Raw genomic sequence first — 17,598 nt, 5'->3', positions numbered from 1 at the left:
GGAGTATTATTATGGTGTGTGTATAAGGTAAGACATATTATCTGGCGTTTTGTTTCGCAATATGATGCAAAAGCAACTTTTATTACCTTCTGGTACCTGCTGATCTGTATTTGTGATCTGTATAAATCCAGAAAATTTGTCGATAAGGTTCTTCTTTTTCTCTATCTTCTTGTTATGTGACATTCATCCTCCACTGTTGCCATTTCTAATATAAAGTAGTGTAAAGTTCTAACTTATATCTGTCAGTAAACTCGCCATGAAAGCCCTAAAACATACCGGTGTAGTGAGTTTACATTATTCACCCACAGAACTTTAATTATTAGAGTTCCGGTCGGACAGTTTTTTACAGGACACATTTCCGGTGTGGTTGTTTGAGGAGAAACGAGGAGATGCTGCTCTGTTATTGATTTACGTAAAATCTGAATGTCATTAAAACAGTTAGCTCCATCCTTTGACACTTTTTCCACTCCCGTCCTTGCACGCTACACCGCTACAACAAAGATTACGGGGAGAAGACGCTGCCGAAGGTGAGCCATGTAAATAAGACCGCCCACAAAACGGCGCATCCGGAAGTTGACTGTCAGAAAGCGGCTTAAAGATGATCTGTGAAAAATAATCTATGCAACATTTTGACCAAAGAACCACCATCACATGTTATGTAGACCACAAGGAAGTGTTTTCAATTCAGAAAAAAAAAATATATATATATATTTATGACTCCTTTAATGCGCCCTGTAATCCGTTGCGCCTTATATATGAAAAAAGATCAAAAATAGACCATTCATCGGCAGTGTGCTCTATAATCCGGTGCGCCCTATGGTCCGGAAAATACGGTATTAGCCGCAGTGGACTATAAGCCGCAGATATACAGTACAGGCCAAATTCTAGTTTCTTCAAAATAGCCACCCTTTGCTCTGATTACTGCTTTGCACACTCTTGGCATTCTCTTGATGAGCTTCAAGCACACATGTGAAGTGAAAACCATTTTAGGTGACTACCTTTTGAAGCTCATCAAGAGAATGCCAAGAGTGTGCAAAGCAGTAATCAGAGCAAAGGGTGGCTATTTTGAAGAAACTAGAATATAAAACATGTTTTAAGTTATTTCACCTTTTTTTGTTAAGTACATAACTCCACATGTGTTCATTCAGAGTTTTGATGCCTTCAGTGACAATCTACGCATTGAATGATAAGGTGTGTCCAAACTTTTGGCCTGTACTGTATACTGGTAGACTGTGAAATGAGATATTTACATATAAATATTTTGTATATGTTTATTTACATACCTTCATTGTTTCCAAACTGTGCTTGTAACATGGCAGTAAAACGGCTGATCCAACAAAACAGAAAAGTGGTTGAAGTCTTTATTCATCCTTAATAAGATGAATAAGAATGTATCCTTTTTTAAAAAGATTCATCAAGATGTTCATCAAGATTATTCTTCCTTGTACTTTGAGTTTGAACACTTTCTTAAAGTGTATCATTTTAGTACATTGTTTAATTTATTTGCTTAATACATTTTATAATTTAGCCATTAGCGAAGATAAATCCATAGATTAGCCGCACCTTTGTATAACATGCAAGGTTCAAAGCTTGGGTAAAAAGTAGCTTCTTACAGGGAATTACTGTTTTAATTATATATTTAAGTTTCTATTTGCCATTTAAACTACACTTCATTGTGTTGGAGCAATGGTAATGTGTATTTAATACATTTAAACTAGTGGAAAAATTGCATAGGTGATCTAATACGGGAACAAAGACCCCCGGTGAGGCGGCATTTAGCCACTTTGTGTGTGTGTGTGTGTGTGTGTGTTTTCTTCTCTTCATGTTATTTTTTCGTACAGCACTTTGTTTGCCACTTGCCTGTGTATGAAAAGTGCTACATAAACAGAGTTTGATAAAAAAAATTTTTATAAAATAATCAATCAAAACAATTCATGACCCCTCCTGCAGTACCAGTGTGGACCCCCTGTTGAAGACCTCTGCTTTAGGCAATTACATTTGGCGTTTGCCCAGTACCACTGCACATAAGTAATACTGATTCAAATGGCTTACCGATCATTAATAAAAAGGCCGTTTTTGTGTATCTGGTTCTCCAGCGTGAAGTTGAAGGTGAAGTCTTCGATGCGTTCGTTGTTATGCATTTGTACTTTGGAGGCATACTCGTCCGCCTGGAGATGTTTGATGACATCAGGGAACCACACCGACAGACCATAATACCTGCGAACAACAGAATATTTACGGTATGAAGACACTGCCAGTTCCAGTGTGTTTAATTCCCCAACAGCCGTCAGTTCAGTGTCGTCGCTGCTAACACTGGGGAATATTGATCCCAAGAGTGTGATCGATTGTGCCAACGTGCATCTTCTCAGAGCGACAAGCTCAAAATGACAGAAATGCAAGGAGTCCACAAGCCTGGTGCTATTAAAAATGCACTTGATTCCTCTACAACACAAATTACATTACGGTGCAGCGCTCACCCGAAGGACAGTGTGAACCACACTATGGCCAGTCGTATCATGTTTTCTCGCATCGGGTAGTTGAAACACTTCATGAGATTCAGGTAGATCTGAAGAGAGACAAGAGACAATCACAACTCTAATGTTGGGCATACAGGCACTGACCTGTGGGAAGTTGGCCCCCATTATCATTGCAATTATTAAAATATTTTTTTTATTTGTGTCATTATGGTTTTTAAGTTACTCCAAACTGCTACGTTTGTGCTGCAAAATGTTTTTGTCTGTTTTATTATTAGTTTTTATTATTCATAATCACTTTGTCAAAATCACCCCAAACTTGTCCCATTCATTTGTGCTACCTTTGTGCTGCAAATGTTATAATAATAATAATAATAATACCTGGGATATATATAGCGCTTTTCTAAGTACCCAAAGTCGCTTTACATGTAGAACCCATCATTCATTCACACCTGGTGGTGGTAAGCTACTTTCATAGCCACAGCTGCCCTGGGGTAGACTGACGGAATGTTATTAACGTGTTATTATTCACAACCAGACGAGTAACATAAAAAATGTACCGTATTTTCCGGACTATAAGGCACACTTAAAATCTTTTTTTCTCTCTCAAAACTCGACAGTGCGCCTTATAACCCGGTGCGCCTAATGTAAGGAACAAGTTTGGTTGAGCTTACCCACCTCGAAGCTATTTTATTTGGTACATGGTGTAATGATAAGTGTGACTGGTAGATGGCAGTCAAACATAAGAGATACACTATATTGCCACAAGTATTTGGCCACCCATCCAAATGATCAGAATCAGGTGTCCTAATCAAGTGTTTTTCAACCACTGTGCCGCGGCTTACTAGTGTGCCGTGAGATTCAGTCTGGTGTGCCGTGGGAGATTATCTAATTTCACCTAATTTGGGTTAAAAATATTTTTTGCAAACCAGTAATTATAGTCTGCAAATTATGTGTTGTTGGGTGTCGGTGCTGTCTAGAGCTCGGCAGAGTAACTATGTTATACTCTTTCATATCAATAGGTGGCAGCAGGTAGCTAATTGCTTTGTAGATGTCGGAAACAGCGGGAGGCAGTGTGCAGGTAAAAAGGGGTCTAATGCTTAAACCAAAAATAAAAAGTGAGTGCCCCTAAGAAAAGGCATTGAAGCTTAGGGAAGGCTATGCAGAACTAAACTAAAACTGAACTGGCTACAAAGTAAACAAAAACAGAATGCTGGACGACAGCAAAGACTTACTGTGGAGCAGAGACTTATTGTGGAGCAAAGACGGCGTCCACAATGTACATCCGAACATGACATGACGATCAACAATGTCCCCACAAAGAATGATAAAAACAACTGAAATATTCTTGATTGCTAAAACAAAGTAGATGTGGGAAATATCGTTCAAAGGAAGACATGAAACTGCTACAGGAAAGAAAAAAAAAAAGAGGGGGGTGGGGGGGGGGGTTATGAGTAATAACACGATACTAACATAAAAACTATAATAGTTGGACAAAACACTTCTGAAGCACAATCGTAGCACAAACATGGGATCCGTTTGGGGAGATTTTCACAAGGTCACAGGGCTGGTTACAATAATAACAAGTTAATAACATAAAAACTATAAATCGTTAATAACATAAAAACTATAAATCGTTAATAACATAAAAACTATAATAGACAAAAATTGCGGCACACATCAGCACAAACGTATTACAAACGTTTTGGACAAGTTTGGGAAGATGTTGACAAGGTGTGTGTGTGGGGGGGGGGTGGCGCACATGCAAATTTGTGGAGATTTTGACATGGTTGAGGGGCTGGTTGAAATAATAACACGTCAATAACATAAATACTACAAAACGTCGATAACATGAAAACTATACATCGTTAATAACATAAAAACTATGATTGTTAGACAAAAAAAATGTGGCACACATCAGCACAAACGTATTACAAACGTTTGGGACACGTTTGAGGAAGATGTTGACAAGGTGAGTGTGTGGGGGGAGAGGGGATGGTTATGAGTAATAACACGTTAATACCATAAAAACTAACATATATAACAAAAAACTATAATAGTTAGACAAAAACATTTTTGCAGCACAAACCAGCACATGCAAATTTGGGGAGATTTTGACAAGGTTGGGGGGGCTGGTTGAAATAATAACAAGACGTTAATAACATAAAAACTATAAAACGTTAATAACATAAAAACTATAAAACGTTGACAACATAAAAACTATAAAACGTTAATAACATAAAAACTATATGTTAATGACCTAAAAACTGCAATATGTTAGACAATTTTTTGACAATGTGTGTGTGTGTGGGTGGGGTGGGGGGTCTGGTTATGAATAATAAAACATTATTAACATAAAAACTATAATCGTTGGACAAAAAAACTTTTGCAGCACAATTGTAGCACACACATGGGATGAGTCCGAGGAGATTTTGACAAGGTTTGGGGGTTTGTTATCATAACAAATTACAGCGGGGGTGCTGGAAACTATAATAGTTAGACAAAGAAAAATGCTGCAGAACAAATGTTTGGAAGAAGTTTGGGGAGATTATGACAAGGTGGGGGGGGCTGGTTATGAAACATAAAATGTTAATAACATAAAATATATGATAGTTAGAAAAAAAAAGTGCAGCACAAAAAATAAATGGGAACGTTTGGGGGGATTTTGACTTAGTGGTTATGAATAATAAAACTTTATTTAACATAAAAACTAAAATAATTAGTACAAAAGATTGCAGCACAAACATAGCACAAAGAAATGGGATAAGTTTGGGGAAATGTTGACATAGTTGGGGGCCTGTTGTGAATATTATTGCGTTGACAACGTTGAAAACATTTGCAGCACAAATGTAGCACAAACGTTTGGGACACGTTCTGGAAAGATTGTGACAAAGTGCGGGGGCATCACTAGTCACAAAATGTATTTTAGAATAACTTAAAAACGAAAATGTTTACGGCTTAATTACAGTGTTATTTTAATAATTCAAGTTCAAGTTCAAGAACCAATGATAGTGACACACACGCTAGGTGAGGCGAAATTATTCTCCGCATTTGATCCATCACCCTTGATCACCCCCTGGGAGGTGAGGGGAGCAGTGGGCAGCAGCGGTGGCCGCGCCCGGGAATCATTTTTGGTGATTTAACCCCCAATTCCAACCCTTGATGCTGAGTGCCAAGCAGGGAGGTAATGGGTCCCATTTTTATAGTCTTTGGTATGACTCGGCCGAGATTTGAACTCACAACCTACCCATCTCAGGGCGGACACTCTAACCACTAGGACACTGATATGGGGGGCCAACTACAGTGCAGAGCTATTTGGACTGTGACGGACAGCAAAGGGTTTTATTCAAAATATGCATTTTCTCATCCTGATGGAATTGTTGAAAATAAACAGGTGAGAGAAAAACACACCCCGTAGATTTCAGCCTTCATCCGGAAGATAGCTTTGGAAACTGGATTTCCAGACTGTGACTCCATTTCAACCAACTCATCAAGCTGCTTTGGGATCTTTATCCTGTTCACCTGTGAAAGTAAACAATGACAGTAAGCGAAAGTGTGTTGAAAAGCATTATGAATTGTTGCATATATCCATCTTTTTCGACACAAAAAGACCCTCTCGCCATTTTCAGGTCATAAATGGCTGTCAAAGTGTACCAACGTGTCAAAGTATGTCCTCAGCAATCTATTTTCCAGGTGAGACTCATGATTCATGATCTGTTACCATGCTAACATGTTAGCTTTATAGCAAATTTTGCAGGTACACACTTCAGAATCATATATTTTGGTACTTGACACATTTTGCGCGTGTCCGCCATTGTAGTCCGTGCTGAATTCTTGTTATGGGACATTCATTCTCTGCTGCGGCCATTTCTAATATAAAGTAGCGTAAAGTTCTAACTTATATCTCGCTATGGAAGCGCTAAAACATACCGGTGTAGTGGGTTTACATGTTTCACCCACGGAACTTTAGTTATTAGAGAGTTCCGGTCGGACGGTTTTTCACGGGACACATTCACAGGTGTGCTTCAAACACACCTGTGAAGTGAAAACCATTTCAGGTGACTACATCTTAGATAGATAGATAGTACTTTATTGATTCCTTCAGGAGGGTTCCCTCTGGAAAATGAAAAAGCTTGAAGCTCATCGAGAGAATGCCAAGAGTGTGCAAAGCAGTAATCAGAGCAAAGTGTGGCTATTTTGAAGAAACTACAGTATAAAACATGTTTTCAGTTATTTCCCTTTTTTTGTTAAGTACATAACTCCACATGTGTTCATTCATAGTTTTGATGCCTTCAGTGACAATCTACAATCTAAATAGTCATGAAAATAAAGAAAACGCATTGAATGAGAAGGTGTGTCCAAACCTTTGGCCTGTACTGTACCGTATTTTTCGGAGTATAAGTCGCACCTGCCGAAAATGCATAATAAAGAAGGAAAAAAACATACATAAATCGCACTGGAGCCCGGCCAAACTATGAAAAAAACTGCGACTTATAGTCCGAAAAATACGGTATATACTGTATATATATATATATATATATATATATATATATATATATATATATATATATATATATATATATATATATATATATCAATCAATCATCAATGCACTGACTACTTAACATGCAGTTCAAGCTGCAAATAATCCTGAATGACACAGAACAGCTAAGGGAGCCAGCGTGTGTTAAAACGTGTCCTAGTGGTGGCAAAAAAAAAAAAATAAGCCTCTTTGCTTCCTTCCAAGAAGGCAAAGGCAGAGCAGCTCCGAGGAAAAATCAAACACAAACTCACACTGAAGACTTTCTCGGGCTGCCCGCGTGCTCTCATGTTGGTGTCGTGGATTTGCTTGAGGATCATCCAGGCTTCGTCGTGCTTCCCCACCTGACAGCGGGCAAAGACAGAGAGAGATAGAAAAACATGTTTGTCACTAGGCGACAGCAACAGTTTGCCTTGTACAATTACATTCAAGTAGGCACACATGCAAAATATCTTGTCTTGGATCTGTCAAACTGCCGGCCAATCTCTAAGCAACCGTTTTTATCCAAATACGACAGAATGTGGTCAATACTCGACTCCAATCGCGCCCTACAGTAAGGAAGGGATTCATACAGCCCCGTTCCTGGGTGGATCTTGCCTGAAAGGAAGGGGGGGGGGGGGGTAATCATTTTGCAATGCAGTCTGCTGAAAATGACGGAAAGTGCCGTAAAACTCAACCCTCTACTGCCATCTGGCGGCTAAAGTGGGTAGTGCAACCCCCAATTTGTGACGTTTCATGCGTCAGGTAACCCGCAACAAATGGGACCATATGAATCCTTTTCCTACTGAATTTCAAGTGACATATGTGGAAAATTTCAATCAGGTTTAAAATGTCATCACTTTTAATAGCTGACGCTTTTAATAGTTTAGCTGTGCTAGTGCTTGTTGATTTGACAGCGGCATTCGACACTGTTGACCAACATTACGTCTTAAAGGAGCCATATGTATGTCAGGCTTGTCCCTGACAGTTTGACTGTGTTTTAGTTTTTTCTCTGCGTTTGTCTTAGTTTTCTGTCCAGCACTTTTATTTTGTCTTTATTTCCTACTTGTCTCCCTGAGTGCTGTGTCCCCTCAGCTGTGGCTGATTGGCACCTGGCCACACCTGGTGTCAATCAGCCAGCTGCTATTTAAACCTGCCTTCTCCTCCAGTCAGTGCTGGATCATTGTCATTTCTACTTGTCGTTGTCAGTGTAGCTGGATGCGGTAGCGGTAAGCTATATTCTGTAGCTGTTTGTAGTCTGCTGTCTTTTTGTTCCTCGTCTTCCAGTTCTTGTTTCCCTGGCATCCTGTTTCCTGTTCCTAGATCCTGGTTTGTGTTTTTTCCTTTACTTTATGAACATTAAATCATGTTTTCCCGTATAACGCCTTCCGCCTTCTCTGCATCTTGGGGTTCGTGTCCTACAAACTCTGACATAATGATCCAGCCTAGTACGAGCCTCGCGGAGATTTCCTTGGCGGAGAGACTTAACAAAGCTTTATCGTTGATGGCCGAATCAAAAAAAAGCTTTGCCTCTTTTTGTGATCCCTCCCACCCATCCCTGTCCTGTGTTGGTTTCTCGTGGGACGTCTTGGATCCGTCCCTTGAGGGGGGGGCTATGAGTAGCTGTGCAGCTGGGGAGGCACAGCTACTCCTCACCCCAGTGGGTCTGCAACAGACGGCGCCACCATGCAGTCCGGTGGGCCGGCAGGCGCCACCATGCAGTCCGGTGGGCCGGCAGACGCCACCATGCAGTCCGGTGGGCCGGCAGATGCCACCATGCAGTCCGGTGGGCCGGCAGACGCCACCATGCAGTCCGGTGGGCCGGCAGACGCCACCATGCAGTCCGGTGGGCCGGCAGACGCCACCATGCACTCCGGTGGGTCTACAACCTACGGCACCACCATCCTGTCCGGTGGGCCAGCAGCAGAGGGCGCCACCATCCTCCTCTCCGGTGGGCCAGCAGCAGACGGCGCCACCATCCTCCTCTCCGGTGGGCCAGCAGCAGACGGCGCCACCATCCTCCTCTCCGGTGGGCCAGCAGCAGACGGCGCCACCATCCTCCTCTCCGGTGGGCCAGCAGCAGACGGCGCCACCATCCTCCTCTCCGGTGGGCCAGCAGCAGAGGGCGCCACTATCCTCCTCTCCGGTGGGCCAGCAGCAGAGGGCGCCACCATCCTCCTCTCCGGTGGGCCAGCAGCAGAGGGCGCCACCATCCTCCTCTCCGGTGGGCCAGCAGCAGAGGGCGCCACCATCCTCCTCTCCGGTGGGCCAGCAGCAGAGGGCGCCACCATCCTCCTCTCCGGTGGGCCAGCAGCAGAGGGCGCCACCATCCTCCTCTCCGGTGGGCCAACAGACGCCGCCACCATGCACTCCGGTGGGCCAGCAGAGGGCGCCACCACCATCCTCCCCGGTGGGCCAGCAGAGGGCGCCACCACCATCCTCCCCGGTGGGCCAGCAGAGGGCGCCACCACCATCCTCCCCGGTGGGCCAGCAGAGGGCGCCACCACCATCCTCCCCGGTGGGCCAGCAGAGGGCGCCACCACCATCTTCTCCGGTGGGCCAGCAGAGGGCGCCACCACCACCTTCTCCGGTGGGCCAGCAGAGGGCGCCACCACCATCGTCTCCGGTGGGCCAGCAGAGGGCGCCACCACCATCGTCTCCGGTGGGTTCTCCCACACCGGCGGACGAGCCGCCTCGCCAATTGCGACGGCGTTCAACTCGCCGTCGCCACCTAACTCTTCCCCGCTGGTTGCGGGGACACTTAGCCTGGTGGCCCACCTCCTTGTCCTCCCTCCACCCTCCCGTGACTTTGGACTTTTTTGGGGTGGGGGGGGGGGTTCTAGAACGTCTGGTATCCGTTATAGGAAGGGGGGCTACTGTCAGGCTTGTCCCTGACAGTTTGACTGTGTTTTAGTTTTTTCTCTGCGTTTGTCTTAGTTTTCTGTCCAGCACTTTTATTTTGTCTTTATTTCCTACTTGTCTCCCTGAGTGCTGTGTCCCCTCAGCTGTGGCTGATTGGCACCTGGCCACACCTGGTGTCAATCAGCCAGCTGCTATTTAAACCTGCCTTCTCCTCCAGTCAGTGCTGGATCATTGTCATTTCTACTTGTCGTTGTCAGTGTAGCTGGATGCGGTAGCGGTAAGCTATATTCTGTAGCTGTTTGTAGTCTGCTGTCTTTTTGTTCCTCGTCTTCCAGTTCTTGTTTCCCTGGCATCCTGTTTCCTGTTCCTAGTTCCTGGTTTGTGTTTTTTCCTTTACTTTATGAACATTAAATCATGTTTTCCCGTATAACGCCTTCCGCCTTCTCTGCATCTTGGGGTTCGTGTCCTACAAACTCTGACATAATGATCCAGCCTAGTACGAGCCTCGCGGAGATTTCCTTGGCGGAGAGACTTAACAAAGCTTTATCGTTGATGGCCGAATCAAAAAAAAGCTTTGCCTCTTTTTGTGATCCCTCCCACCCATCCCTGTCCTGTGTTGGTTTCTCGTGGGACGTCTTGGATCCGTCCCTTGAGGGGGGGGCTATGAGTAGCTGTGCAGCTGGGGAGGCACAGCTACTCCTCACCCCAGTGGGTCTGCAACAGACGGCGCCACCATGCAGTCCGGTGGGCCGGCAGACGCCACCATGCAGTCCGGTGGGCCGGCAGACGCCACCATGCACTCCGGTGGGTCTACAACCTACGGCACCACCATCCTGTCCGGTGGGCCAGCAGCAGAGGGCGCCACCATCCTCCTCTCCGGTGGGCCAGCAGCAGACGGCGCCACCATCCTCCTCTCCGGTGGGCCAGCAGCAGACGGCGCCACCATCCTCCTCTCCGGTGGGCCAGCAGCAGACGGCGCCACCATCCTCCTCTCCGGTGGGCCAGCAGCAGACGGCGCCACCATCCTCCTCCCCGGTGGGCCAGCAGAGGGCGCCACCACCATCTTCTCCGGTGGGCCAGCAGAGAGCGCCACCACCACCTTCTCCGGTGGGCCAGCAGAGGGCGCCACCACCACCTTCTCCGGTGGGCCAGCAGAGGGCGCCACCACCATCGTCTCCGGTGGGCCAGCAGAGGGCGCCACCACCATCGTCTCCGGTGGGTTCTCCCACACCGGCGGACGAGCCGCCTCGCCAATTGCGGCGGCGTTCAACTCGCCGTCGCCACTTAACTCTTCCCCGCTGGTTGCGGGGACACTTAGCCTGGTGGCCCACCTCCTTGTCCTCCCTCCACCCTCCCGTGACTTTGGACTTTTTTGGGGTGGGGGGGGGGGGTTCTAGAACGTCTGGTATCCGTTATAGGAAGGGGGGCTACTGTCAGGCTTGTCCCTGACAGTTTGACTGTGTTTTAGTTTTTTCTCTGCGTTTGTCTTAGTTTTCTGTCCAGCACTTTTATTTAGTCTTTATTTCCTACTTGTCTCCCTGAGTGCTGTGTCCCCTCAGCTGTGGCTGATTGGCACCTGGCCACACCTGGTGTCAATCAGCCAGCTGCTATTTAAACCTGCCTTCTCCTCCAGTCAGTGCTGGATCATTGTCATTTCTACTTGTCGTTGTCAGTGTAGCTGGATGCGGTAGCGGTAAGCTATATTCTGTAGCTGTTTGTAGTCTGCTGTCTTTTTGTTCCTCGTCTTCCAGTTCTTGTTTCCCTGGCATCCTGTTTCCTGTTCCTAGTTCCTGGTTTGTGTTTTTTCCTTTACTTTATGAACATTAAATCATGTTTTCCCGTATAACGCCTTCCGCCTTCTCTGCATCTTGGGGTTCGTGTCCTACAAACTCTGACAATGTAAGGATTAATGTCAAGTCATCATTAATGTCAAGTCATCATTAAATGTCAAAGACATTAATACATGTTCTTTTCGAATACCTCTATAACTGATAACAGTAGTATTGTTATTGTTTTCATTTCGATGCCCCGCCCTGTACCGTTTGACCAATTAAAAAGTCTGTGAGTGTGTCACATCCAGGTTGCCAGTTACGCACCGCCATCTTCGTCTGCTACTACAACTGGTAAAGTTACTAAACATGTCAGACCTTAGTAAATCTAAAAGGCCTTGTTACGATTCTCAACTTATTCATGACAAAGCCAGGAACACAACAAGGATTTGTATCGAGGATGCCTTTGAAAGATGGAGACGATTGAAGGCGGAGATGATTTTTTAATCTGACGCCAAACTTGCTTATTTCCTCTTTGATAGGTAAGTCAGGCATTTACGTTTTACTATTACTTGTAATAAATGGAAATTGACATTCGGTATGTAAACTATATTGTCCAATACAGTCTATGATCTTGTCTAACAAAGCAAGTATGTTCCTGCAACGAATGCTTAGTGTGATGGTGCTTCGCTCCTAGTGTAATGCTTAGCATGCTAGCCCGGTCAATGACACATCAACATATAGGCTAACGGGGGAAATAAATGCCCGTTAGCCTGTATGTGGATGTGTATCGGAACTCACAGGGCAAAATATATTTCGACAAATAAAACCTATGAGGATATGGGTAGTGTCCGTGCCTATTTCGTTCTCAATATGCTGATATGCTGAGGAAATGGGTTCCAACATTAGCACGGCTGTCATCATGGCAATGTGAAACATATGGAGACAGCCAAATCACATGATAAAATAATTCCTCATTCGTGTAGCCTATAGGCATACCTTGGTAAAATGTCTCCTCTTTAGTTTTGGGCGTACATTAGGCTGCTAAGCATGCTGTACTTATTTTCACCAGTATAACCATTGCCAGCGTTGGTTGTAGTTTGTTTTAGTCTTGGTTTTCTGATAGTACTGACAATAACCATATGATTGCCATTTGTTGTGATATTGTACGCAGGCATGACGTACTTCTTCCTGAATACAGCCTAATTTCTGTGTAAAATGTGTTGGTTAGAGATTTGTTATTGACAAAACGCTTGTCTATTCAGCTATTATGGTCCCAGCACCTCAACCCCTAGAAAGAGGCAGTGGAAGTTTGAAGTTCCTTGGAGTAGCCCAGTCGATCGAGCTGGATTCGGCTGCATATCTGGCAACATCTGTCAGGGAGTGAGGGAGGGGACTATGGAATTTTGACCGTGATTGCAGTACCATTCCTGGCCAAATGATTACATATGCTTCCTTTAAGTTAGTGCGGGCCTTAAAGACACTGCCCTAAGGTGGTTTCCAATCTTATTTGACAGACATGTTTTTCGCTGTCAACATTGGACATTTTTCTTAAAAAAAAAGCTTCTCCAACATGTGGGGCCCCTCAAGGCTCGATTTTGGGCCCAGTATTGATCTCCCTCTACATGCTGCAACTGGGATGAATAAATAAATAAAAACTTAAAACCCCTTTTTATTTCTTTGCAAATGAGGTGCAAATGTGTTTATCTTTAAATTTCAATATGGACTCACATGAAACACAACTTAAACACCGACAAGAGTTAAAAGACTGGATGTCCATAAACTTTCTCAATCTAATTGACTAATTGTTTGAAAAAATTAACGTCATTAAAAACACTGGCGCATACCAAAACGCATCAACAGAATTTGTTTTAATCCGCCCCTTAAAGGGGTCATATTATGATTTTTTTTCTGCATCTAAAACACTTCCTTGAGTAATAATACGATAATAACATGTAAATGTGGTTCTTTGGTCAAAAATTTCCATAGATAATGTTTTACAGACCATTTTCAAGCCACTTTCTGACCGAAAACAGCGTGGACTACAATGGCGGACTTGCGCAAAGCAATCTGGGTAAATGTACACCATATATGTCTGATGTCACACTTCGGAAAACTGCCACCAAATGGAACAATTCCAAAGAACTTGTTTCCTGGAAGTATGTCAAGATTGATTTATAAATATCTCTGCAATGCCCCCACAGAATGACTTCAAATTAGGGATGTCCGATAATGGCTTTTTGCCGATATCCGATATTCCGATATCGTCCAACTCTTTAATTACCGATACCGATATCAACCGAAACCGATATCAACCGATATATACAGTCGTGGAATAAACACATTATTATGCCTAATTTAGACAACCAGGTATGGTGAAGATAAGGTACTTTTAAAAATTTTTTATAAAATAAAATAAGATAAAAAAATTAAAAACATTTTCTCGAATAAAAAAAGAATGTAAAACAATATAAAAACAGTTACATAGAAACTAGTAGTTAATGAAAATTAGTAAAATTAACTGTTAAAGGTTAGTACTATTAGTGGACTAGCAGCACGCACAATCATATGTGCTTACAGACTGTATCCCTTGCAGACTATATTGATATATAATGTAGGAACCAGAATATTAATAACAAAAAGAAACAACCCTTTTGTGTGAATGAGTGTGAATGAGTATAAATGGGGGAGGAAGGTTTTTTGGGTTGGTGCACTAATTGTAAGTGTATCTTATGTTTTTTATGTTGATTTAATAAAAAATAAAAAATAAAAAAAACGATACCGATAACAAAAAAAACGATACCGATAATTTCCGATATTACATTTTAACGCATTTATCGGCCGATACTATCGGCAGGCCAATATTATCGGACATTTATACTTCAAATGTTCGTGACTTATACAGGTCCCCAATACACAACAGCAGGAACCAATAGGTAAGAAAAGTTGGTTTTGCATGATAAGGCCCCTTTAAGTCATCCAGCAGCTATACAATTATAAAATTATATTGCTGAATAGACAATATGTCTAACATATTTATTTTGGACAACTCATATGTGTTGAGAAGCGTAGTAAATAATACTTTTACCAAATAAAGGCGCAAAACAGCGGCTCCAGAACAATTTCAGTCTTGGCAGATCTCACTGAGGGTGCTACCGAATATTATTATATTTGCATTTTTCTTCCCAGTATTGTGGGCGTTCTGATGATACAGTCTACATATTCATGAAGACATGATAAATGGATTGCGCTCCCTTCTCATCACTTAAGAGACACAATCCTCTGCGCAGAAGATTAGTGGATCAGCTTTGCGTTTGCTATCAAGATTGTACGTGTTTTAGTACACGCAAACCTTTAGTAGATCAGGCTTCTGGTGTTTTTTTTCGATACTTCTTTTAAACACAAGAAGCAAACAAGCTCAGTGGTTAAAAATACTTTTTTCTTCCAGTTTAGACTCCTTCGGAAGATCAAACCATACCTGCCCTCAAATGAGTTAGAAACAGCCGTGCATGAATTGGACTACTGTGACTAATTGTACTTTGACATTATTCAGTCCTTTACTCGCCGCTTACAACAAAACGCAGCTGCACGGCTGTTCACAGGAATGACAAAACAAGACCACATCACTCGTTTCTCTCCATTGGCTGCATGTTGTTTTTATAATTCAGTTTAAGATTTGACTACGTGTTTTGAAATCTCTCCATGGGCTGGCTCCAACATGTTGATCTTATTTACTTGTTTAATTGAGCTCCGAAGTAACTCGACCAATGTTTTTTTTTTTTTAAGAGTGTCCAAGTTCGAAGCTGAAGACCAGTGGCCTTATGTACAGAGATTTCGGTGGCTTTCCTGCTAAAAAATGGACGTACGATGAAATCTAGAAAACGGTGTATGCCAGTAAAAATTCATGTTTATAAAAGTGTTTGCACGCAAAAATCCAAGCATATTTCTTTGTTACATCACAATCTATTTGAATATGACGGCTTGGCACGCCCAGACCACGCCCCCTTATAAATACGCAAATTATATTGAAAGTATCCATGTGACTGAGGCCATGTCCACACAAACACAGATACCTAATAAACGCATACTTTCGTCTTTAAAAACACAGACTTTTACATACGCTGGCCAAAGTGTAGAGTTCCAAAACTCTCCGCTTAGACTTATGGTGACGTCACGGTTGAGCGCTGTCATTTGCTGTTCGGTGAGTCGGCCTCAGAGGGTTCGGCAGAGTCGGCCTCAGGGGTTCGGCAGAGCCTCCGCCGCGGAGGTCAAGACACGCCCGACTCATCGTGTAAATAAAAACTTCTCCCTGTCGGCGTATTATGGATACCCCCAAACAATGTTCCCTCTAATTTTCCATATGTGTGAGCAAACACATAAACTCCTTGAGCATTCAGTGGAGCACATGTGAGCGACGTCAGACCTGCAGCACACCTGTCCCAAACCTGACAAAATAACAAGTTCAATATTTTATTATTGTAATCAAATGACAGCAGTCATTTCCATGAGATTATTTTCTAATATAAGTGTTTTGGCCTACTTACAATGACTATAACATATTGTTTGTCATGAGCTGTGTACTAGTATTATATGTCTGGGTGGGGGTCCTGCTTTGGAAATAATGTGTACCCCTTTCAGATATCGCATTTAGTTCCCACTAAAACATTCACATGTTGCACAATGAGATGTAAACATGGGATCATGTGTACATTCCTGTAACTTTCTGTTTGTAAAATATACCTTTATTAGTATTTCTTTAATATAATAACATCATTTTATGATTACGGTTTGGGTTCGGTGAATGCGCATATGAAACTGGTGGGGTTCGGTAGCTCCAACAAGGTTAAGAACCACTGCTTTAAACACACTATAAGAACACTTTATGTATGTTTGAACGTAAACACGCTGCTATTTTCACTCAACATTATTAAAAAAGACACATCAAAATGGGCTTTGCAACACTCCCACCGGCGTTAATGACAGTCAGCTATTTTGGATACGATCACTGTTAAACCTCTACCTGATGAGACAACTTTGACAAACAAGACTTTTTGCTCTGTGTCATAAGAAAGGTGCAACACTATCTTATATTTTTAGTCCTTGTTTAACAACAAATCATGAAGCTAACTTACGTGTCTTGCTTCCATTTTTGTAGATGGAACCAAGCAAGTAAAAAATACATAATGTAGCGTCCTCCTTGTAGTGTGTACTGATGTTAAAGACAATTTACACTTCATTACACATGTACCATATCACTATATCCATGATTAAATGTTTTATAATTCCCTTAAACATGCAAAATGGTTTCCTTGGCTCGATAGTGCTTGCTGATTTTAGAAATAATGTACACTTCACTGCACATGTCCATCAACAATGTCATCAACAACATCACCATGTTGCTGAACACGTTATAATTCTATGAGTGTTGGCTTTCAGCAGCACAGGCATGCATTCGCTCTTTAATAATGTACCCAGGGCTCTGTGTACGTGCAGGCTGGTTTTAAAGATAATGTACATGTCATTGTACATCTAAAGTCGATCAAAAATAAACATAATAGGAGGTGAAATGCTGCACCAAGTCAGATATTGCTGCTCTTTTCAGGCTTCTGATTGGACAAAATGTGCATGACAGCAGGTGTATGTGTTTGTGTGTAGACATAGACAGTTTTGAAACTACACTTGTGTGGATGGAGATTGTTTTAACCCCAAATATGTGTTTTTGAAATGCTCCGTGTTTGTGTGGACATGGCCTGCGAATGGCTACGAAAAACAGCTCAAAGGCAAAAAAGCAGTAATAATAATAATAATTGTAGTGACGACTATAACTGGTTTAATATGGATTAGCAATCACTTCAGGGTGTCGGGTCAGGATAGCAATTATGCGTTCAGGCGAGTGCAGGAAAAATAATTGACTGTCCAAGTCCAGATTTGTAGTTTCAACTTTCTATTGAAGACATGCATGAGTTGTTTGTTT

The 17,598-nt window shown here is 42.8% G+C and overlaps 1 protein-coding gene across 2 annotated transcripts in view; it reads right to left on the bottom strand.

Annotated features, from left to right (window-relative positions):
• The window catches only part of sv2ca (synaptic vesicle glycoprotein 2Ca), a 120,893-nt gene that overhangs the window by 10,255 nt on the left and 93,040 nt on the right, over positions 1-17,598 (bottom strand). For both annotated transcript variants that reach the window (XM_061985816.1, XM_072914224.1), the window contains exons 6-9: positions 7,269-7,358; positions 5,886-5,996; positions 2,478-2,566; positions 2,053-2,217 (exon numbers count right to left, since the gene is read on the bottom strand). In XM_061985816.1, the coding sequence (XP_061841800.1) occupies positions 2,053-2,217; positions 2,478-2,566; positions 5,886-5,996; positions 7,269-7,358 (455 nt within the window). The remainder of the gene's footprint in view (positions 1-2,052; positions 2,218-2,477; positions 2,567-5,885; positions 5,997-7,268; positions 7,359-17,598) is intronic.

Source organism: Nerophis lumbriciformis, linkage group LG12, assembly GCF_033978685.3.
Source record: "Nerophis lumbriciformis linkage group LG12, RoL_Nlum_v2.1, whole genome shotgun sequence".
In the NCBI taxonomy this organism is placed as follows: domain Eukaryota; kingdom Metazoa; phylum Chordata; class Actinopteri; order Syngnathiformes; family Syngnathidae; genus Nerophis; species Nerophis lumbriciformis.
This window is presented reverse-complemented; position numbering and strand designations above follow the sequence as displayed.